This window comes from Microplitis demolitor, chromosome 4, assembly GCF_026212275.2.
Source record: "Microplitis demolitor isolate Queensland-Clemson2020A chromosome 4, iyMicDemo2.1a, whole genome shotgun sequence".
Lineage (NCBI taxonomy): Eukaryota > Metazoa > Arthropoda > Insecta > Hymenoptera > Braconidae > Microplitis > Microplitis demolitor.
This window is the reverse complement of record NC_068548.1, coordinates 861,479-885,717: the sequence shown is the minus strand read 5'-3', so window position 1 is coordinate 885,717 and position 24,239 is coordinate 861,479. Positions and strand designations below refer to the sequence as shown.

Genomic DNA, 24,239 nt, shown 5'->3' with positions numbered 1-24,239 from the left:
AAATTATTTGTATTATTTTTGAAAATTTGAATTTTTTTTTATTGATATTAATTAAAAAAAAAACTTTCCTTGGGTAAGAGACCTCGTTCTTAATCTCAAGATAAACATTTCGAAGAAAAAAAAATTTTTTTAATCATGAAATAAAACTTTTCCTGTAAAGTGAATGGAGACCTTGGAGATAATCATAAAAATACTGAGTAATGACGATATATGAATCAGTTGTATAAGTTATTATTAATTTATCTATTGCGTACTTGCTCTAGTAAATCATAGAAAAAAAAAAAAAAAAAAAAATTATTTTGTAAAATGAGGACTCAGGTAATTTTTGAAAATTTTGTTTTGTCAATAAAAGTTTTTTGTGGGTACTAAGAATAGTGATAGAGTATTTTGTATTAATAATTGGAGCATAATTGATAATAAAAGTGAATTCAAAGGTTAAACTTGAAAAGAAAAAAATGGAAAAATTCAAAAAATTGAAGATAGAATAGAATTTTTGGGGAATAAATTTTTTTTGATTGTATGGGTGAATTTGTGAGACGATTTCCGTTTGTTTGAGTACCCACATCGATATGTTTTGGTAAAAAAATTATTTATGGGTAAAATGGTCAGTTTTTAATTAAAGTGAATAGCAAATAATTAATTTTATGGAATTTTTGACGGTACTGGAGAATTATTGAGATAATTTCCGGTAGTTTGAGTACCCACATCGATATGTTTTGAGAAAAAAATTGTTCATGGGTAAAATGGTCACTTGTAATTAAAGTGAGAGATTGGAAAGTTAATTTTATGGAATTTTTGATGGTACTAGTGAATTTGTGAGATAATTTCCATTAGTTTGAGTACCCACATCGATATGTTTTGATAAAAAATTGATAAACGGGTAAAATGGTCAGTTTTCAAATAAAGAGAAATTTTATTTAATTTGTAATTTTAGGACTTGTGAGGGTATGAGAAAATTCATGAGATAATTACTGATACTTTGCCTGGTCACATCGATATATTTATATCGAAATATATCGAGTTATATAAATATTTACATTTCGTAAACTTGATAAATAATTTAATTAAATTTTTTTTTCTAGACATTGGCAGTTGTAGGAGCTGTGAGCACGATAATAATAGGAGTAACGATACATTATTTGATTCGTAAGAAAAAAAAGGCGCAAATTTTGCTGGAGGATCCGTCAAAAAAATACAAACTGCCATTGATTGAAAAGGAAATAATAAGTCACGACACCAGGAGGTTCAGATTCGGGCTACCGACTGATCAGCACGTGCTCGGGCTCCCCATTGGCCAGCATGTCAAGTTGACTGCAGTAATAAACGGGGAGTCAGTTTCGCACTCTTACACTCCAGTTTCCAGCGACGACGACCGCGGGTTCGTAGATTTGGTCATCAAGGTTCGGATTTTATTCTTTTATTTATTTATATTCATGCGGGTGGTTAATTTGCTGATTTTTCGCAGGTTTACTTCAAGAATGTGCATCCGAAGTTCCCAGAAGGGGGTAAGTTGACCCAGTATATAGAGAACATGAAACTCGGGGACGAAATTGACTTTCATGGACCAGTTGGGAGATTATTTTATCGAGGCAACGGTAATTTTGCGATCAAAAAATCTAGAACTGATCCAACATTAGATTTTCACACCGTCAACAAGGTAATTAGAATTATTATTAATTATTTTATTATTTAAATGTCAAAATTGAACTGATTCCGGACAAATTCAAGTTTCTGATGCTCCAATTGGTTTTCTGGGGAATCTATCAAAGATACGGCTAAAGTGGACATAGATAAACTTGTGCAGAATTAAATTTCCTACAAAATTGCTTATGACCGTTTTTCTCTTATCTTTTATAGGAGCGCCAGAAATTCCATTTGCGGATCAAAAAATTTGTTTAAGGGCTCATTTATTCGGTAGTTTATATTTTTACACTTAAACTTGCATTTGCGTCTGAAAAACTAGACCTACGATAAAATGGTTCAGGACCTTTTTTATTCAGAATTAAATTCTCTATAAAAAAGGTCTGATTGACTTTTGAGCTCACGTGAATTCTCTGGCCGCAAAATGAATCCAAAGTTATCTCACAAAATTATCGCTATTTTTTATTACGAATTTTATAAAAGTATCGATAGTTCGGTAGCTGTCATAGATAATTAGACTCAGTGGCGGTCATTAGAAAGCTGATTGCATTCTCTATAACTTTTATCCTCATAAAAAAATCCGTAGAGTCAGTAGTTATCGAGCTGCAGTCTCCCAACGCCCGGAAAATGAGCCCGCGGGAATTTTCTTGCTCCGAACTCTTGACTTGGTCTTTAAAATGGTGAAACTAAAAAACCGTTGGTCCTACGAGATTTAACAAAGAATTCAAAATTGTAGTAAATTAAATTTCCTTTCCAATGAGCTCCTCAAACGTTCGTTTATCTCAATCCTTTCCCGCGTAATTTAAACTCGAGTGTTTTTAAAAATAAATCCACGGAATCAGTTGCTCCGTTGACTAATAAAAATATTTTTATTAAAGGTTGTAATGATTGCTGGAGGTTCTGGAATAGCTCCAATGCTCCAGTTGATACGCGCCATCACGAAGGATCCTTCGGACTCGACCAAAGTTTCACTCTTGTTCGCAAATCAAACGGAAAAAGACATTTTGCTGCGCGATGAATTGGAGCAAGTGCTCAAAAATCATCCAGATAAATTCACACGCTGGTATACCATCGACTCCAGCAGCGACGACTGGAAGTACTCGACTGGTTACATCAATGCCGAGATGATAAAAACCCACATGTATCCCCCCGCAGACGACACAATCGTTCTAGTCTGCGGCCCTCCGGCCATGATCAATTTCGCCTGCACTCCGAATCTCGACAAGTTGGGTTACGATCAAAAATTACGCTACATATATTAATTTATAATCATTTTTTATTATTAATTATGTAAAAAATATGTAATAACATTTTTTTATGTAAGCATGAATTATTTTTTGTTAGCGTGAAATTTTCTTTTAATTTAATTACCCGGCCGTTAATAAGACAACTGTCAATCATTTATAATTATCATCATCCAGGATCCTTCTAAGGACCTCCCAGGAAGTCCTTGCAAAATTTCCTTCCTTAATTTTAATCAGAATTCAAAAAAAAAAAATTTGTTCGCGCGCCGACCGCCAGAATTGTTTCCTAGCGGTGGTGTCTGCAATTAATTAACTCTCCCGCTGCCGCTAATTAAAATTAATTAACAAAATTTTGCGGAGACCTTCCTAGGGGTCTTTGGAGTCTTCTTTACTCACGAGCTAAAAAAATTAGACCTTAATTGCCTTATTAATAACCAATTAATCATCAAACTCATGAATTAACCTTAAAATTATACAATTATAATTATAAATATGATCAATTATTAAAGATTTGAATCCCGCTGGCTCTAGGACTCTTCTGGAGCCTCCCCAGGAAGTCTTCAAAAAATTTGAGCTCTTAATTTTAATTACAAGCTGAGATATAGAAATTAATTTATGGCGCGACCGCCAAGGCAGAGTTTGGCGGTCGAGCCGCGGATTTGAATTTTTCCCGCTGGTTCTAATGAAAGTTAAGACGTGAAATTTTTAGAGGACTTCCGGAGTGGCTCTTGGAGAAGATTTAAATGCCGCGAGTGTAAAAAATGTGTGTGGTATGTGAAAAAAAAAAAGTGAGTAAAATCTAACAGTGGCCACGGTCTTGGACGCGCTTGCGCGGAGCGGAACGAAGAATTTCATCGACGCGCAAAATCATTTCTGCAGCTTCTGCAGCACTGAGAAGAACTTGACGTTTAACGGCCCAGGACTCGGTAATGCCGAGTGCTTTCATGCATCCGATCTTGCCGTTCTCCATATCAAGACCCATAGAAGTGGCACCGGAGTTGTGGGCGGCACGAAGTTCGTTGATCAGCTGAGCGGAGTCGTACCCAGCGTTGTCAGAAATGTAAGTGGGGATCAGTTGAAGTGCCCTGGCGAAGGCTTCCATGGCGACTGCTTCCTTGCCAGGAGTGTTGGCAGCTGCTTTCATCACAGCTACGGCCATCAACATTTCGCTGCAACCTCCGCCGTAGACGATACGAGACTCCCGGACTGTTGAGGTCAAGACACAGAGGGCGTCGTGGAGAGAACGCTCGGCCTCGTCAAGAATTTGTTGGGTTGCACCACGAATCACTACTGTGCAAGCTTCTCCTAGAGGAACTCCGGAGAAACGGAGGAGTGTGTCCTCGCCGATCATAACCTGCAATGTAATTTTTTAAAATATGAGACTTGAAAATTAAAATTGTAGTTAATTGGGAATTGATATTAAATGAAATTTTTTTTGAAGGTTCCAGTCAATTTGTGAGAAAATTTCCGTTAGTTTAAGTACCCACATCGATATGTTTTGATAATAAAATTTTTTATGGGTAAAATGGTCACATGTAATTAAAGTGAGAGATTGTAAAGTTAATTTTATGGAATTTTTTATGGTACTAGTGAATTCTTGAGGTAATTTCCGGTAGTTTGAGTACCCACATCGATATGTTTGAAAAAGAAAAAAAAATATTAATGATTAATTAAAAAAAAATGATTAACAATAAAATAAACGGAGGATTTTACCGGATATCGATGTGGGTACTCATTCCACGGGAAATTTTCTAAACTTTTCATAAATCCCAGTGATTTTTTAATGAAAAATAATTAGCTCGTAAAAAAACATAATTAGTGTCTTATACACAATTAAAATATATACCAAGGACTTTGTCGTAATATATCATTGTGGGTACTCATTTAACGCGCAATCACATCAGGGACTCAAGTATCCTAGTCGTTTTGCAATTAAAAATGTCCCCCCATCTCCAAGTTACAAAATCATCTATTTACTTTTCCTAAACAAGATAAATAACAGTGCCAATGACTCACCTCCTCAATCAGTTCACATTTTCCCAGTTTAACCATCTCAGGATGATCAAAAGTACTGACAATTTCTCCTCCAGTAACCAAAGCCAGTCTTTCAATTCCATCAAAGTCCGCATGCTCGATAGCCATCACACCCGCGTCAGCAAACAATTGCTCCGGGTAATTGTAAATAAGCTGACGGTTAATGAAAACATTGCAACCGTGTTTCAAAATTTTGTCGACCTTGTCCTTCATCTTTTCCTTCTCCGCGACTTCGAGCTCCGCGATCTTCGCCAGAGAGTCGACTCTGACTTTGGACCCAAAGACTTTGATCTTGTCGGTGTCCATGGGAGTGTTAGCGATCAGTATTTTCGCGCCCTGGATTCTTCGGGGCTGATGAACTCCTGGAGTTTTGTCCAAAAGAAATCCTTCGTCCAAAAATGAGTTCGCGAGAGTCGCGCCCCGTTTCTTAATGATCTGGATTGCGGACAAGTTGCCGCTGCCTTTGAGACGGAGAACTGCGTCGACCGCGAGCTTAGCAAAGTGTTCTTTGTGCTGCGCAAGAATTTTTGAAGACAAAGTAGTTCGCGCGATGTTCATCAAATCTTCGCGGAATTTCGCGAAGTCTGCGCTGTTGTCGATCGCGGCGAGCTGAAGAGCTTCTCGTGCTATCTGAGTCGCTAAACGCCAGCCAGTGATTATTATCTGCGGGTGGATTCGCTGCTCAATTAATTTCTCTGCCTGTTTGAGCAGTTCCGAAGCTAAAAAAAAAAATATTTTTATTATTTTGAATTTAATTATTTTTCTTTTCGTGGGAAAAAATTTAAATTACGGAGAAAGTTTAGGGTGTAGAGAAAAAGTTAAGAGGAACTTTTTTGTGGGGAATTTTGAGAGCTACAAATTTTCTCTGGGGTATTTTTATGATATCTATGATAGTTTGTGAGATATTTTGAATTATAGAAAAAATGTTAAGGGAATTTTATAGATGGGGAATTTTTTAATTTTATTTAGAGGTCAAATTTTGATTTTACAAAAAAATGGAAGAGGAAATTTTTGTGGGGTATTTTGAGAGCTACAAATTTGCTCTGGGGTATTTTTACGATATCTATGATAGTTTGTGAGATATTTTTAAAAATAGAAATAATTTTGAGGGATTGATGTAGATGGGGAATTTTGAAATTTTATTTGGAAGTGAAATTTTGGTTTTACAAAAAAGTGGAAGAGGAAATTTTTGTTGGGAATTTTGAGATCTACAAATTTGCTCTAAGGTATTTTTACCGTATCTGTAATATTTTCTGAGATATTTTAAATTTTTCAGAAGATTTCCTACGAATTATTTTACCAGAATTCAAAATTTTGAAAAAAAGTTAAAAAAACTCAGTTTTCAGCCAAAATACTGATTCTACAATAAAAATGACTGATATACTTCTTGTAGAGAATTTCAAGCTCTAAATTTTTTATCTCAAACATTTTCCTCTATCTCCAATATTTTTCCCAAAATCCCTCGCCAAAAAAAATCCGACCGCGCGATTCTAAAGCCAACAGACAATCATCAATTTTCTTTTTTTTTTTAACTATTTAAATTAAAAAAAAAATAAAAAACTAAAAAAATGCACATGTAGAAAATTAAAAAAACTACAAGTGCAATTATTTCAATTTTTTTTTTTTTCAAAAATTTATCATTTAAAAAAAAATCCAAGTTATCGATCTCCTCTCCATTCAGTGTCATAAATAAAACCATCACCGGAAACTCACCCAAAACCGTGACCGAGGTCGTTCCATCCCCGACCTCATCATCCTGAACCCTGGACATATCAACCAGAATCTTCGCCGCGGGGTTGTCGACACCAATGCTCCTCAAAATCGTCGCTCCGTCATTAGTAACCTGGACCTGGTCGCTGTTTCTTCCAGAAGACACCAGAATTTTGTCCATTCCCTTGGGACCCAGGGTAGACTTCAGCAAATCTCCAATCACCGTCGCCCCAGCGAACATGCTCATCCTCGCAATTTCTCCCTTCTCCTCTTCCGCTTCATTTTTCAAAATTCTCACCGGATTTAACGAGACCTAAAATTTTTATTTCAAAATTAACCTCAACTTTAATTTTAATTTTGAAAAAAAAAAATTTAATTTAAAAAAAAAAATTCAACAAATTAATTAATTAATTATACTAAAATAATTATTATTTATTTCAGCATCATGTGATTTTTAACCGGCCGTCAAAAAAAAACAAATTTTCTGCGACTGAATTTAAAAAAAAAAAAAATAATAATTAATTAAAAATATTAATTTTACTTACCATTGTGATAAATAATTAATATATATTTATATATATCTTGATAATTATTATATATATTTTTTTTTAAACACGAGACAGAAATCGAGTCTTAAAAGGTAATGGAGTTTGTAAAAGTTATGGCGTAAAGTTTTGTCTATTTTTATGAATTTATGAGCGACGATGATATTTTTAGTGGTTAGGATTTTTCGTCGATGATTGGAGATGCACTGAAAGTATTTTTTTTTATTTTTACAAACCGCGGATGGTAAAGAGAAGACAAGAAATGCCAGGGAAGGAAATTTGAATTACGCGGGAAATTTGAAATCCTAAAAATTAATAGTGAAATTTAAAATTATAAATAATTATAAATAATAGAGTAAATAATTAAAAAAAAAATATTTTTAAAAAATGCACTTATTAATTTTGGAATTTTCTAAATGCCCATTTTTTTAAAATTTAATTTTTTAAATTATTTACTACATTTATTAATAATTTAAAATTCATCTGTCAGATACATTCACACACTTTTTTTTAATGAAGATTTTAAAAATAATCATTCGTAAATCAACCAAATGAATTACAAAAAAAAAAAAAAAAATAAAAATGCACATGTAGGAAATTGAAAAAACTACAAGTGCAATTTTTTAAAATATTTTTTTTATGATAATTTATAATTTTAAAAAAAATCAAAAAATTATCAAACGTCAGCTGAGCTCAGTATCAGAATAATAAAACTTATTTTTAAATTAAATTACACTTATCTTAAGTACTTATGGGGCAAAACGGGTCGAGCACCGTAGTATTTAATTTTTAAAAAATTTATTATCATCCTTTATTGTTATCTATGTCCCCTTTCCTTCGCGGTCTTTGTTCTCGTCAATGAGCAATGTGATTGGCTCACGTAAAATTTAATAGACATTGACTTTAATTAAATACCGACAATTATTAATTTAACATCCACTTAATTGACCCAACTACAACTTCTATATTTATTGGGTAAGTAATTTTTATATAAATTATATACTGGTAATATTATCAATTTTTTTTTTAATTTCTTACTTTTTTCTCTATTGGTGTAATTTACTATTTATAGATCGAAATCATCTAAAATGTCGAAAATTTTTCTTATCTTTGTCATAATCGCGGTATTTGGCTTTGTTGCAACAGAAGCTTGCATTGAACGAGGAAGACGTGTAAGTAAAATATAACAATTTCCTAATACGGCTGACATCTAATAATTTTCAAAATTTTTTTACAAAGACAAATTATAAAAAAAAAAATATAAAAAAAAATTGCATGTATAGTTTTTTTAATTTTCTACATGTGCATTTTTTTTATTTTTTTTTTTTCACATAATTTACTTGGTAAAAAAAATCCAAAAATTTGTAATCGTCTCAGGATCATTACTATGGTACTGAAAGTAGCCGACTTCTAATAATTTTCAAAATTCTTTTACAACAATAAATTATAAAAAAAAATATATAAAAAAAAATTGCACATATAGTTTTTTCAATTTCCTACATGTGCATTTTTTTTTTATTTTTTTTTTTTTCATAATTTACTTATTAAAAAAAAAAACCAAAAATTGTCAACTGTCTTTTAACTTCAGATAATTTATTATTATACTATTATTTATATATGTATATATATATTTTTTTTTATTTTCAGTGCGAGTTCGATAGTGATTGCTGTGAAAGCTACATTTGTAGTCCGTCAGGTTCAGATAATAAATTGCAATGCGATACAGATGTCCATAAACTTAAAAAATAATACCAACTACTGCTGAAATTTAATGAAATTCTCGAGCAAAAATTTTTTTTTTTTTACATCAATTTTGTACAAAATTTTATTTTTGTCTCTCCTGTCATTCAAATACAGACTTACATTCCTCTAAAATATAAAAAAAACTTGTTCATAATTTTATAAAAACTTTTTTCAAGAAAAAAATCTCGGGCCATTTTTTCGCGGGACTCTAATACGATACTTCGAGCTAGAAATTAACAAAAAACGTTTTTCTTGTCGAGTTATTTCTAATTGGAGAAAATCTACGGCTCTAGAGGCTCCAGAAAAAATCTAGACATTTTTTTGCAAGCGAATTTTTTTTTTTATAGAAAGTCTTAATCAATTCCTTTCTATATAAAATTTATTGCAATAGCGAAGCGAATAGTTTGATGATTTATATTTTATATCTATAAACAAATTTTTAAATTCTCTAGATGTTATTGTTTAGGTATATATGTAATATATGAAATAAAAGGAGAGTGTATAATAGCGCAACGAACAGCTGCAGCAAAACCGTTACGTTTAAATGACCCACATGTACACAAACATACGCGACTTTTTCTATAATATCCCTTTGACAAATATCTACACATATATGTATATATACCTACATATATAACTACGTATATATATATATATATATAACTCTAGTCGATCGATAGAAAAATTTCGCACTTCAATAACCGCTCCGATTTAGAACCATCATTTAAAACCCCTCTATCTTCTAAAATATCAAATTTCCAGAAAATTTCACTGATACCTTTTTTGTAGAGAATAAAATTCTCTACAAAATTGATTCTGTCCATTTTTACCATAAGTTTGATAGTTCGCCTGTAAATTAAATTTAAACATAAATGTCCCATTAAAGTGCCATTTTCAGCAGCCAGAGTTTAAAATTCAAATTCTGGGGAAACTATCAAAGATAACGGAAAAGTGATAAGAGACAATTTTGTAGATAATTTAATTTCCTACAAAAAAGGTCCAGTGGTCTTATGACCTAAATCTAATAGTTGTTGAGTTATCAGCATTGGAATTTAGAAACTGAGTAATAAAATTTGAAAAATAGATTTTATGTAAAAAAATTTAATGTAATGATTAAAGCAGATGGTTTTAGCCACGTGCCGACACCCGTACGCTCTAGTAGACAGCACGAAGGATTTCACCCCCCATACGTTAGTTGAACCCACATGGGTCGTCCGATAGGGGACAACTGCACCTGGTTTTGTATTCAAAAATAAACTTCTAACTCTTGTGCCTTTGAGCCAATGGGCGGGTTCGATAATCGCACATGCGCTTAATACTGATCGTCAGTTATATTCAAACATAACTCGCTACCCCAGTATTCAGTGTCATCTTTTGTAAAACGAGTGATTTCCATAACCGACATTGTCGGTTGGATTCACAGTCGCGACTTTACGATCGCTCTGAAGGAACAGTCAGCGGAAATATAAATATATATGCCGAATTAGTCATAAGTGAACGTGAATTGCTCATCGCAATGTCAGAATAAAATTCTCCATTTGAATTCTAGTCCGTTAGTCAGTTTCTTTGCTCGGGCGATTGCAGACGGAAGGATTCCGACTGGAAAAAAGTGACATAAGGCCCTCGGTATACGCGTGCGGATGATACGGACCCACGCGACGTCACACTCTGATGCACAACTGATCTAAGGCCCCATGTGTTACCTCAAGCGAACAATAGCCGGCAGGGTGCCCGATGGAATTCGAATACGAGGGTAAGAAAGTACTTGGCTTCAGTTCTTGAGGCGGGAAACCATCGGTCGGACGCTTGGGACCACGAGAGACAGGATTTTGGGCATACGGGACTAAAAAGTGGGCCAGAAAGTGAAAAATTGCGATTTGGTTCTGAAAAAAGCGCAAAAGTTGAAGAAATTTGAATTTGGGGCCATTTTCTGGGCTGGGTGTTAGTTTTTTTGTCACGGGGCCGCCATTTTCGTGTTCCGCGGGTTGAAATACGGTGGAAAAGTGCATTTAGATGCTGGGATTCGGAAATTTTGAGATTCGTTTTCAGAAGGGTGTAAAGAAATTTGATTTCGGACCCATTTTCTGGGCCTTGGGTGCATAATTTTGAATTAAGGAGGCCGGAATCGTGTTCCTGAGGTCGAAATACATTGGAAAAGTGCAGTCAAGTGTTGGGATTCGTAAAATCTAGAATCCGTTTTCAGAAGGGTTCCTAAGAAAGCGACCGAAATTTGACTTTGGCTTGAATTTTTGGAATCTGAGTGCATAATTAAGAATTGTAACTATCGAAATCGTGTTCCTGAGGTCAAAATACATTGGAAAAGTGCAGTCAAGTGTTGGGATTCGTAAAATCTAGAATCCGTTTTCAGAAGGGTTCCTAAGAAAGCGACCGAAATTTGACTTTGGCTTGAATTTTTGGAATCTGAGTGCATAATTAAGAATTGTAACTATCGAAATCGTGTTCCTGAGGTCAAAATACATTGGAAAAGTGTAGTCAAGTGTTGGGATTCGTAAAATCTAGAATCCGTTTTCAGAAGGGTTCCTAAGAAAGCGACCGAAATTTGACTTTGGCTTGAATTTTTGGAATCTGAGTGCATAATTAAGAGTTGTAACTATCGAAATCGTGTTCCTGAGGTCGAAATACATTGGAAAAGTATATTCAAGTGTTGGAAGTGATAAATTTTAAGTCACGTTTAAAAAAAGGTGTAAAATTTGAAAATTGGGAAAAGATGTCGGGTTTCAAAAGGATGCAGAGTAAGGTTTTTTGGAACCAAATGGCTCGTCATGATCTCGATAACGCTCCGCTGATTTGTAAATCCAGCCTGGAAAGGCAAATTGAGCATGAAGATGCTTCCTACTGCAATTTCGGGCGCGACAGTGACACGGACACTGACAAAATAAGCGAGAACAGTTTCACTGCCGGTGGTCAGGTGGACAGTAATTGCAACATAACTGCGTGTTTTGTCACCGATAAGGCCCAAGATGATTTGCTTGAAGAAAATGGCCACTCCTTAATGGTCCCGGAAATAGAAAACGCGCAACTCGCGAGAGTTCTCAGCCCCGACCAAGGCCACGGGAGCCTCGACTCCGGTTTCTCGGACTCGGAGAATTCCAAGTCGGGAAATTTGGACACCAGCCGTCGGCGCAGGAAGCGAAGAAAAAAGCGCGATGGGAAGGTAGTCAACAAAAATTTATTCTGGATGAAACCGAGTCACACTTCGACTCCGAAATCGGAAAATATTGAAACCCAGAGGAATTTAACTTACATCAAGGACTCAAAGGACTTTGACGAATTCTGTGACTCAACCGACTGCGCTAAGAGGTTTGTATATATTTATGTATATATAAATGTATGTATTGAAGATAAATATATAAATGAGACTTCAACCAGAAGAAAAATTTAATCAGATAAAAATAAATGTCTTTCATTGACAAACGGATGAGTCAGACAAATATATGAGATAATTATATTTTATATACATTTAGATTATGTCATCGATATATATATTTCTAAATTAAGAATTCAATGCCCTGTAAAATGAGTACCCACTTGATATATTTATTATTTAAAAAATATATATATTTATATTTATAAATATATATAAATATGAAAAAATATATCATGTGGGTACTCATTTGAAAGCGCATGAAATTTCCTATACGTTTACATATTTTTTAACAGCCTGGGGTAAAATGGGTCACGAACCAAATGTCAAAACCCCAAATTTTCACAAAAATTTACATTTTCTCAAATTATTAGCCGAACTATCAGAGTTACGGTAAAATTTCCAAGGACCTTTTTTGTCCAGAATTCAATTCCCTACAAAAATGGTCCTTATCATTTTTCCCCTATCTCCAACAGTTTACCCATAAATTAAAATTAACTAAACAAAAATCTCGTACGTCAAAATTAACTCCCAGCTCGCGGGCCATTTTACCTCTATAAAAAAATTTTTTATCCAAAGCACCTTTATCTGATAATTGAATCAACAAGACAACGTTAAAAATAGACAAACAAAAATATAATAAAATTGAATTTGAATTCAAGCCGTCGCTTCTCTACGTGATTTTATTCATTAAAATTTATTCTATCGCGTCGATCTTAAATACTACTGTAATATTGTCTTGTAAAAGTGTTCAGTTACTAACAGCTCTTCTTTATTATCAGTCAAATATATAATCTCTAGTTAAATTTATTTATTTTATCATCGAGAAAAAAAATTATTGTAAAATAGCATCCAAGTTTTATCAGGAGCTCATGCGCTCAAGGAGTTTCTTGTCATTTATTTCACTCTATATATATGTATATGTATATATATGTAATGTGTAATGTGTTTATGAGTGTACAGTGTATATAGAGTACATAGCGCGGGTAAAGGTGAACAATATACAAAGAATGAAAGCTAATGACTAAGACACGTGGTTAGTCATCTGCAGATGTTTGAGCTGAGATTCATTTTTATATCAAATATACAAAATATATATACTGATTACTCACTAGATTATTATTCAGTTTATTTTCCTCCTTTCTTAGAATGGTCGTTACACGGTAATAATTTTATTTTTCTTATTTTAATTCAAATAATTAACATTTTTTATAATTCGCGGTTTCGCGGAATCGAAGAAAAAATTTGAAAAAAATGGAAAAGTGATTTTGGGGGACAGTAAAAAGTGGTGACAGGTGGGAGAATTTATTAGAGAAAAAAAAATTTTTGTTTATGCGAAAATATATAAATATATGTATATAAATATATATGTTGATATATATTTATAGATGAGGAATTCTACGCCCTTTAAAATGAGTACCCACATGATATATTTAATATAAAAAAATATATATGTATATATATACTTATATTTATGAGTATATATAAATATATGAATAAGTATGTCGTGTTGATACTCATTTTAAAGCATATTTGATTTCATATATATATATATATATGTGTGTGTATATATATATATTCAGGTTTCGGGGTAAAATGAACCGGAAATTAAATTTTTTTCAATTCTACTTGTATTGAAAATTTACTTTACATTAAATTATTATTCAGCTCGTTTTCCTCGTTTCTTAGAATAGTCGTGGGGCAGTATTTATTATTCTTATTTTTTTTTTTATGGAAAATTGAATAAATGAAATATTTTTTTTTTCGAAATTTTTATTGAGATAAATATTTTTTATCTTTAAGACGAATTTGACGCTGAAGAAGTAAAGATAGCGAAAAATTGTATCATATCTTTTTTGTAGAGAATTAAATTTCCTACAAAAAAGTATTCATACATTTTCTTCATATCTCTGATATTTAACCCACTATTTAAAATTTAAACTCAAAAAAAAAATTCAATCCTTCCTAAAAAAATTTGAAACTATCTTTGAATTAGAATTCCTACTAAACTATCAGAGATACAAAAAATTTATATCAGACCTTTTTTTTAGAGAATTTAATTTCCTACAAAAAAGTCTTATGACATTTTTTTATATCTCCATAACTTTGGCAGTAATTTTGAATTCAAAGTTACTAAACTAAAATTATTTTCAGAATCGAGCTTCCAGACTCTCCCGGGTCATCCCAAGAATGTCTAGGAGATTTTCTCTACGAAGTTGAGCCACCGGAAGACGACGCGAGCTCAGCATCCCGTGACTCGACGCCATGTTTCAACGGTCCCTGGTACACGCGGATGTCCAACGAGTCATCAAAGTCCTCTGGGTCACAAGAAACGAAATCGAAATTCACATCGGGATCAAAAACTCCTTGGCAATTTATCGCGCAGTCCAGTAGTTCGTCGGTCCAAGTCTGGCTCCAAGACCTGGTGCAAGACGTAGACAACGAATGCTACATCACGCTGCAGAGCAAAGCTTTACCCAGGCGTAATTTGCATACTGAGGATGCGCAGACAAGAGATTTGAAACTTTTAACGACTGCGGCGACTTCAGCGGCGACCGAATTGCTCGTGAGGGCTGAGGGGTTCAATCGACATGTCCAGGAAGTAATCAGGTAAGTTTTCGAAAAATTTTTTTAAATTTTCCTAGAAAATAATTTGAATTACTTTACAGAAAAATCGGGCAAGCGGAAGCTAGAGACGAACGCGATTGGCTTAGAAGTATTGAAGAGGAGGCTTTTTCTATTTTGTCTGAATTAGGCGCCCCTCCGCCACGAAGAATCCACGACGGAAGTATCAGGACTATCTTAAATCAGTTAGAGTCTTTGAAGAATATGGTCAATCACACTCTGGACACGCGATTGGATTTTTATATCGAGGTAAGGAAATTTTTGAAGGACACCAGGGTTGTGGGTACTCGTTTTACGAGAAATTTCATGGGGAACACGAAAATACTAGTCATGATTTGAAAAAAAAAAAAAAAAAAATTTCAAAATTTTAATTTTTAAAAAAAATTCAAAATTTTGGTTTTTTGATTTTTTAAAACTTTGACTTAATTATTGGGATCCTGTTGTGATTTCGGGTGGAATGAGTACCCACATGACTAGGGTATGATAAAAAATAAATTTTCAAAAAAAAATTCAAATTCTTGTTTTTACGAAAAAATCGCATTTTTGGGTTTGTTATAAAATTCTACGTGGAATGAGTACCCACATGCCAAGAAAATAATCTTAATGAAATTAAAATTTTTTATTGCAGCGAGTAGTACGAGGTCTAGAAGAAGCTCCCCGAGAATCAGGATCTGCTGCGCGTGGGGCCCTTGCTGCTCTGACTGCCCTAGGACTCGCGGGTTCTCGAGCCGGGAACTCAATCGCACGTTGTTCTGGCGTTCGAGCCCTTCTGACCTCACTGGTCTCCGCTAGTCGTTTATCCTCCGAACTTCGAGCCTCAAGCCTTCGAGCCCTCGCCAGCGTGTGCTGCTGCCCTCTAGCGATCGACCACTTCATCAAAGAAGGAGGCCCCGAAATCCTCGTGGACCTTTTGACCTCACCCTCGACTCCCGAGCGCGAGAAAATCGAGGCCACGGCTCTCATAGTTCAAGTGACCGCCCCCTGGATCGACGCCTTGGGCCTTCGACACTTCGAGCCCTTCGCAGCCCCACTGACCCTCACGCTCATCTATCTCGCCGAGTCCTGCGCCTGCGCCCAAACATTACTCCTCTGCGCAGCCGCACTAAACAACCTCAGTGACTCTCCCGCCTTTGTCGACGCCATTTTAACTCACGAAAGTATCCGCCGACTTCTGAAGTGCGTAAAAAAGAAAGCGCCCTCTATCTGGCTCATGGAACAAGTCGCCATGTTGATAAATAAACTAGCCCGGCATCCAAAGGCCAGGAAACATCTCGCCAAAGCCAGAGCTTCCGTTGCCCTCGTCTGCTTCTTACGCATGGCGCCACCTGGACTCGAGGACGCGTACCACAGGCTCACGGTCACTGCTGCCACCGCCTTAATGAGGCTCTGCGTGGATCCTGAAATCGCCAAGCAAGTAGTAGCAGTCGGAGGCGACGACTGTCTTCCGAAATTCAACAAAATGGACGACCATCAACAAGATGGCGGGCTGGTCCGATATACCAACAGTTTGAGAATCGCGTGTAAAAAAGCTACTAAGTGTATCGATGACGCTAAGGCTTGTGATTACTCTGTTGAATAATTTTCATATATAGACATATATTTATATATTTATAATATAAAATGTATATTGTGCCATAAAATATAAGAATTTTAAATAAAATAAATAAAAATACGATAATTAATTTTTTTTGTGTCCAAATTTAAAAAAAAATTAATGAGGGCCTTAAGAAGTTGACTTTCTCGAGATCCCGTTGGTCGATTTTTAATTTTGTCCTTGTGGAAAATGCCTACAGTAGATTTTCCAGTGGCTCGAAGGACCAAATGTCAATTTCTGAGGCTGGGGCATGGTGGGGGACTTGTGTGATATGGGAGGGGTAAATAGGCCAATGCAGGCTCATATTTAGATATATTAAGTATATGAACATATATTTGTAGTTAAAAATATATATTGTGCTCGGAAATTTTTAAATAAAATAAATTAAAAAAAGTAAATTAATTTTTTTTTCACAAAATTTTGTAAATAAAGTCGATGGAGGACTGGGTAAGTTGATTATCTAGGGATTCCAGGGGTCAGTTTTTGATATCGTTCTTGTGGAAGATGTCTACGGTAGTTTCTAAAGTGGCTCGAAGGACCAAATCACAGGCGCCGAGGCTGAATTTGCCATCGGGTGCTTTGAAGTAATCGAGGCCTCGTCCGATTTTTATAACCCAGCCGTTGCTGAGGCTAGAAAATTCAAAATGGGTCAGCTTGTGGTCCAGTAGACACATGGGAAATTCAGAGGGGGAATATGGGCCAGTAGAAAGTATGTTTGCAAGGGAATTGCGGGTTTGTTTTTGGAGATACGATGAAAATTGTGAGGAATATTTTTTAGAGAATTCAATTGTCTATAAAATGGGCATGTTTTTTTTTGGGGGGGGGGGGGGGTTTAAAAATGTTTATAGTTACGTTATTTGTCGATCATGAAGAGTTTCAGAGAAGTTTATGTCCATTTTGATATTCGACTGTTGCAAGCTGACTTTCAATTCCTGTAGTCGTGAAATTTGATTTTTTGGATCTTCTGGATCTTGGGTTGTTGTTAAAATTATTTTACTTAAAGATGGACATTTACGGACAGCTAATTCACATAATCGCACTAAATTTAAACACTAGAAAAAAAAAAGTTTAATTTAAATATTTCAGAAAATTTCTCTGGGATTTGTCTAGGATTCGTCTAGGATTATCTAGTACATTAGAATAAATTAAAAATATATAATAATAACTAACCTGATGATAAGCTCGTATGTAAGGATCTTCAACATGTATCCAAACCACATTATTATCTAAAAATCTACCAAATAAACTGTCGTAATCATAACCAGTAGCACCAGCTTCGATTTTCGTCTGTTCCCGATACTGCCCAAGTGCTTTTTTTTCTTCAATTATTTCTTTCAATTTTTCCGCGCGGTCCAAATAATCTTTGGCTTTCAGTCGTAAGTGATCTTTTTTTTTTGCATCAGTTACTTCTAAAAAAATATGATATTAACTTTTTAAAAATATGATACTGGAGTTACCTGACTACTAACTTTTGGATTTAAAAAAAAAACGATGCATTAAAAAAAAAAATATTTTGAAAAATTGCACTTATAGATTTTTTAATTTTCTACACGTGCATTTTTTGAATTTTTTTATATTTAATTGTTAAAAAAAAATTCGAAAATCATTGTCTGTTAACTTTACTATCATTAATAATTGTAAATTTTTTAAAAAATTAAATTACAGAATTTTGATAAAAATTAACCTTTAATTGTGTTGAGTAAAACTTGTAGACCTTCTTGATATAATATTAGTGCCAGCGTATACTGTTCTTTCTTGTCCATATCAACAGCACGTGTCAATATTTTTATCGCCGCAGTTTCCATATTTTTTTTTTTTTATTTTCACTAATTCATTTATTTATTTATTTGAACATTTTAAATGAATCCTCTTTTTAAAAACAGCAGATAAAACATAGAGGCTGAAAGAATAAAAATTTGCGGGATATTTAAAAATTCAATTAAAGAAAAAAAAAATTTGAATTTTTAAATTTTCGCGCGGAATTTTAAATGCGCACGCAACTAAATTTAAAAAAATGGCTGCAGGCACTAGGCAGCGCAGTAGTTAGTGAACTTCTAACCTCTAGTGTTTACGTAAATCAACAAAACAAAATATAATAATAATATATATATAATTTTAAAAATATATCAATTATTTTATTATTTACTAATAATAATAATAATAATAATAATAATAATAATAATAATAATAATAATAATAATAATAATAATAATAATAATACTAATGATAATAATTTTTAAAAACTTACCAAATTTGAATAAAAATTTAAATAAAATAAAAAAAATAAAATTACAAAATTTAATTATTTGTAATTAGTGTCGTGTTTGAATAATAAATATATAAATAAATTAATTGATTAAAATGAAATCGAGTAAAAATAATAATGGATCAGGTACAACAATACTGTGGGGTGAATTACCAACACGGGAAAATCATAAGCAAGAAATAATAACACCGGATATTATTGAAAATATTTGGCGGCAAGTTTTGGATGACTGCAATTATTCAAATGATAATTTAAATAATTATCAAACGGAACAACCGCCGCAATTTATTCAGTATGTTCATTTTTTATTTTTTATTTAAACTTTTAAATAATTGGCGGTAATTTTTTTTTTTTAATTTTAAAATTCCCGGTTGTTATTAAAAATTTTATAAATTCCCACCAGTCATTAAAAAAATTTCTGACTGATTTTCACAGCAAAATATTTTGTATTTTAATAAAAAAAAAAAAAAATTTTTTAATTTTCCAGGCTGCCAATGGAAAATTCACTTGTACTGAATACTGTGCAGTTACACAGACAGAAATTATCAATTGTAAGTATAATTAATTAATTAATTAATTATTTAATTATGTAATTAGTATATTAATTAATTAATTTTAGAACAATGGATTAATTGTACGAGGAGTCTCGACTGTCGACGTAGAATTGAAGGAACCAAAAAATCCTTTCAAATTTTTACCGCCAAGGGAAAAGTAAGTAATATTTCTGAAGTTTACAGGTTTAGGGATTTGAAGATAAGGACCTTTTTTGTAGGAAATTTAATTCTCTACAAAAAAGGTCCTTACACTTTTTTACGTAACTTCAATAATTCTCATAAAATTCTAATTCAAAGTAACGAAAAAAAAAACCATCACCGCAATTTCATCTCCTCAAATTAAAAATCAAAATATCAGCTTACTTATCAAAAATATCAAGAAAATCATAAGGACCAATTTTGTAGCCCATCAAATTTCCTACAAAAAGTTCCTCTGTTACTTTTCTCCCAACCCCATAGTTCAGCCGCAATTAATAATTTAAAATCTTAAAGGCGCCCTATCAAGAAAGCAATTACGTGCAATTTGCAATCGGCAACATGTCGCAGCCTTTTGAAGCACGCGGTCTGCGTATTAATTGCTCATATGGGCTACGAGCAGTCTTCAGACACAGCAATCGAGACATTAGTCGACATAGCAGACAATTTACTACGTAAAATTACACTGACATTTAAATACGCGTGCGAGCAACCCAACACTGGCTTTCCCGTAAGTGCCATTAATCATGATTAATGATCATTAATCTGGTTAATAACGAATAGTTTTGATGGAATATTTTCAGGATCCCGTGGAGAGAATCCTCGTGGAGGCAGGGATTGGAAGTGTTGCGGATATTCATAATTATTATCAGAATTACGTAATAAAATATGAGGCTAAGATGAAAAAAACTGTTGAGGTGATGGTTTGTAAGCAACAATTGGAACTAAGTAGTGCTGCAAAGTGAGTTAATTAACAATTAATCATTCATAGTATTAGTTAATAGACTTATTTATTAATAAATAATTAATTGACATTTTAGAATGGAACTGGATGAAGTCGTTAACAAACTGCAGTTCGATGACTTGGATAATTTCGTTAACGCATACAAAGACGTGCCTACTCTTCAGTTACTTGACCCGGAAATAGGTTTCCCGCCGAGTTTGGACGCTGGGTTCCAGATGCTACATAGTTTGGAACAGGATGAGTAAGTTTGAATTTTTTCTTTCTATTGATATGTCGGGTATTTTTTTTGAAATGACTCGGAAAGAAAAATTGAAGGGAGGTGGGTATAGAGGAGGTCATGGCGAGTTGAATGAGTACCCACATCGATATATTTGGTAGTGTAGGTATTTCAATGATTAATGGCGGATTTGTTAATTGTTAATTGTTTAAAGGAAAATAAGACAGAAATATGGGGTTGTGAGTACTCATTCTGTAGGTAATTTGCCCGGTAGTTAGGATCTAGAGTAGACAAATCAAGAAATTTGAAAAATAGAAATTTCATTTTAGAAATTAATTTTTTTTTCAAAATTAATGATACCATAGACTTAGTGAGTTAATTTCCTGAAGATTGAGTACCCACATCGACATATTTAGTTTGGATATTGAAAAGTCATTAATGATGATTAATTATCGAATTAACGGGCATTGAAACAAAACATGGGGTTGTGGGTACTCAGACTACGGGAAATTTAGTCAGCTTTCTGAAAATCAACTTTATTTTGCTCTACAAAAATCCCTGTAAAAAAAAAATTTATAATTAACTAGAGTATTATTTCTTTTCAGGCTTAATAACTTAGAGGCTGAAGAAGATGACACAGATACAGTGCAGCATATAAATAAAAAACAAAAAAAATAGTTATGAAAGTTTATTTGAAATAAATTCTTATTCTACATATGTGCAAATTTAAACTGTATAGTATCCCATTTCCAAACCACAAAAATCCATCTAATTAATAAGATTAATTACTCTAAAAATCATCTGCGTCTTCATCTTCACCATCTCCGCCATCTTGTTTTTTAAGATAGTCCTCAAACAGCTCATTAAGGTCAGTATATTTTTTTTTATTATCATTTAATCCCAATTTTCTCATAACTGATTCTCTGATGATTAATTCGCCTTCATCATTAAACATAAGAATTCTATTCATATCAATTGATACCTTACGTTGTTCGTGTTTTTTTATTTTTCGATTAATCAATTCTTCCATCGCAGTTTCATCAAATTGCGTTAAATTTACAGCCATGGCATCGCGTTTACTTCTCATTAATGATTTATTAATGCCATTAATCAGTTGATCCTTAATAAATTTATGTTGAGTAATTAACCGAGCCATCGGGTAATCAAATTCTGCAGGTCGCGGATCCCTAATTTTTCCATTAATCTCATTATTAACTCCATTAATCACTCGATTAATCGCAACTGAGTGAGATTCAACATGATGATGATTAATCGATGGTCTAGGAAGGATTAATCGATTAAATAAATTAATGACTTCCTCAGACTTAAAATATCTGTCGCTACTGTTCGCATTAATCACTTCTATCGGTTTAGTATCCATTAAAAATTTACGCAACTCATTAATCAGTTGTTCAATTTGCTCACCAGTTAATCGTATCGACAAATCAGATGATGTAACTGTTATTAATTTGATTACCCCATCGGTTAACGTTAAATTAAAGTGGACATTAATAACTTGATCATTAATTCGATTAATCGGTTCATTAATTCGATATATCGAATTATCGAACACAGGTATAGGACTCATAATTCTATTAATCATATCGCGAAGCTTAGATTCTTTAGTAGAATTAATGACATTAATCACTTTAGTAAATTTATAATCTGTCAAATTATGACGTAAGTCATCAATTAATTGTTTTAATTGTATATCAGTTAATTGTGGTAGAGGATCAGGTGATCCTATTGTTATTAATTTAATGGTGTCATTAATTAACGTTAATTCTATTTGTATGACAGAAGTTTCTTTTCTCAAATTAAATGAATTTTTTTTATTAATAGAATTATTAATAGGATTAATGGATTCATGAGGTTGATTAATAGGATTTATGGTTCCATTAATAGGATTAATGGGTTCATTATTAAGACTAATGCATCCATTAATCGCATTAATGGGTTCATTATTGAGATTAATGCGTTCATTAACCACATTAATGGATTCACGAGGTTGATTAATAGGATTAACGGTTTCATTAACAGGATTAATGGGTTCATTATTAAGATTAATGCGTCTATTAATCGCATTAATGGGTTCATTAATAGAATTAATAGGATTTGTATGTTCATTAATATGATTATTAGGTTGATTAATAAGATTTTCAGGCGCATTAATGGGAAAATTAATTCCATTAACAAGATTAATGGATTTATAAAAAAGATTATGATTAATAGGTTCATTAATATGATTAATGGGCTTGTTAATTGGATTAATAAGGTTTTTGGGTTCAATAGTAGAATTAATAGAGTTTTTTGACTGATTAATTGGTTCATTAACATCATTAATAGGATTAATGGTTTGATTTAATCGACTCAGAGAATAAATGGAATTAACGATGGGATTAATTGGATTAATGTGACCATAGGTAGGATTAATCAGATTATGAAAATTATTAATGGGTTTATTAATCGATTCACCGTCAGATTCGAAGTCATGATAATCGTTTTCTGAATATTCCCTATCGAAATCGATTATTTCATTCGATAACTCGTCATAGTCGCCACCAACTTTTGGAATTAGGTACTCGAAAGTTGCGTCCAATGGATTTTCGATGTAATTTGAAGGTTCCATAGGTATTGGAAATGACAATTTAGGAAATTCTGGCCGTACATCTTCGGTGAGAATTCCTGTAGCCTATTAAACATAAAACGATTAATCGAATTCGAAATTTTGATCGATTTAATTTTTAGGTTAAAGAGTTTTCAGTTCTTGTAACTTGAAATAGGCAATAACTGATCAAATATTGAAGTTATGGAAAAATGGTAATGAACATTTTTATAGGAAATTAAATTTTCTACAAAAAGTGTCTGATATATTTTTTTCATAAATCTAATATTTTAACCAGAATTTAGATTTAAAGTTAAAAACAAAGGTTCTTATAAAGGTATATTTTATTTGGTGACTTCAAAATTGAAATCACAGGTAAATTATTAGAGATACATAAAAATTGTAAGAATACTTTTTTGTAGGGAATTTAATATACTACAAAAAAGGTTCCATACATTTTTTTCATATCTCTAGCCGTTTGTTTATTATTTTGCATAATTAATAACCAGATTGAAAAAAATTCAAATTTTCTCAATTTTCAAACAAAAATTCCAATTAATTAAAAAAAAAAAATTACCTCAGTCTGCCTCGCCTCCAGTAAAAAAACACAAAAAAAATACAAAATCATTTTGTAAAAAAAAAAATAACTTTTGTAATTATTTATGATTAATTTCCGCTCCTTTGCTATTTTTTTTTAAACTAAATAATTAATCGCTGCCGCGTTCTTATATACTTTAATGTGTTTTTTTGTTCATGCTCTATTTTATCGAAAGATAAAATTCCTAGTGTATAAATATAAAAAAAAAAATAATTTTGTTTCAATTAATCGAACAAAAAAATAAAAAAATATGCAGGTATCAAATTAACTATCATTATTTTTTAAGTAATGGACAAATATTAATTTTTAACAAGTGGTTACATATATGTTTTATGTACATATACATGAAACAGATATTTACACGCAATAAAAAAAATTAGTCGTTAGATTGTATCCATCTAATATTTAATTACACTTGTTCAAATAATTTTTTTTTCTACACTTGTTAAAAAAAATATATATATATATATATATATATATATATATATATATATATATATATATATATGTATGTATAGAGATCTACAGGAAATGAAAA

The 24,239-nt window shown here is 32.7% G+C and overlaps 6 protein-coding genes across 7 annotated transcripts; 3 read left to right on the top strand and 3 right to left on the bottom strand.

Moving 5' to 3' along the window:
• Nucleotides 1-264: 264 nt before the first annotated feature.
• On the top strand, nt 265-2,971 carry LOC103574621 (NADH-cytochrome b5 reductase 2). Of its 2 annotated transcripts, none has more exons than XM_014439546.2 (4): nt 265-318; nt 1,083-1,400; nt 1,466-1,657; nt 2,520-2,971. In XM_014439546.2, the coding sequence occupies exons 1-4, from the start codon at nt 307-309 to the stop codon at nt 2,901-2,903; spliced, it is 906 nt and encodes a 301-aa protein (XP_014295032.1). In that variant the 5' UTR covers nt 265-306; the 3' UTR covers nt 2,904-2,971. The 2 variants fall into 2 exon arrangements, with proteins under 2 accessions (XP_014295032.1, XP_014295033.1); XM_014439547.2 differs by lacking the exon at nt 265-318 and adding an exon at nt 388-888.
• On the bottom strand, nt 2,900-7,354 carry LOC103574620 (T-complex protein 1 subunit beta). The gene is made up of 4 exons (XM_008554106.3): nt 7,175-7,354; nt 6,633-6,942; nt 4,902-5,638; nt 2,900-4,239 (listed from the first exon to the last, which is right to left on the bottom strand). The coding sequence occupies exons 1-4, from the start codon at nt 7,175-7,177 to the stop codon at nt 3,685-3,687; spliced, it is 1,605 nt and encodes a 534-aa protein (XP_008552328.1). The 5' UTR covers nt 7,178-7,354; the 3' UTR covers nt 2,900-3,684.
• Nucleotides 7,355-9,418: 2,064 nt separating this feature from the next.
• On the top strand, nt 9,419-16,751 carry LOC103574623 (protein inscuteable homolog). The gene is made up of 4 exons (XM_008554109.3): nt 9,419-12,238; nt 14,457-14,912; nt 14,972-15,176; nt 15,556-16,751. The coding sequence occupies exons 1-4, from the start codon at nt 11,646-11,648 to the stop codon at nt 16,504-16,506; spliced, it is 2,205 nt and encodes a 734-aa protein (XP_008552331.1). The 5' UTR covers nt 9,419-11,645; the 3' UTR covers nt 16,507-16,751.
• A 124-nt stretch (nt 16,752-16,875) lies between these two features.
• On the bottom strand, nt 16,876-18,854 carry LOC106693162 (MIT domain-containing protein 1-like). Its single transcript, XM_014439548.2, has 5 exons — nt 18,770-18,854; nt 18,206-18,421; nt 17,692-17,930; nt 17,374-17,573; nt 16,876-17,151 (listed from the first exon to the last, which is right to left on the bottom strand). The coding sequence occupies exons 2-5, from the start codon at nt 18,324-18,326 to the stop codon at nt 16,998-17,000; spliced, it is 714 nt and encodes a 237-aa protein (XP_014295034.1). The 5' UTR covers nt 18,327-18,421; nt 18,770-18,854; the 3' UTR covers nt 16,876-16,997.
• Nucleotides 18,780-21,213, top strand: LOC103574625 (STAGA complex 65 subunit gamma). The gene is made up of 7 exons (XM_008554113.2): nt 18,780-19,079; nt 19,275-19,338; nt 19,407-19,498; nt 19,834-20,047; nt 20,121-20,278; nt 20,358-20,522; nt 21,104-21,213. Exons 1-7 carry the CDS (start codon nt 18,883-18,885, stop codon nt 21,174-21,176), a joined length of 963 nt encoding a protein of 320 aa, XP_008552335.1. The 5' UTR covers nt 18,780-18,882; the 3' UTR covers nt 21,177-21,213.
• LOC103574624 (putative leucine-rich repeat-containing protein DDB_G0290503) lies at nt 21,172-23,855 on the bottom strand. Its single transcript, XM_008554112.3, has 2 exons — nt 23,681-23,855; nt 21,172-23,190 (listed from the first exon to the last, which is right to left on the bottom strand). The coding sequence occupies exons 1-2, from the start codon at nt 23,729-23,731 to the stop codon at nt 21,289-21,291; spliced, it is 1,953 nt and encodes a 650-aa protein (XP_008552334.3). The 5' UTR covers nt 23,732-23,855; the 3' UTR covers nt 21,172-21,288.
• Between the last annotated feature and the right edge of the window lie 384 nt (nt 23,856-24,239).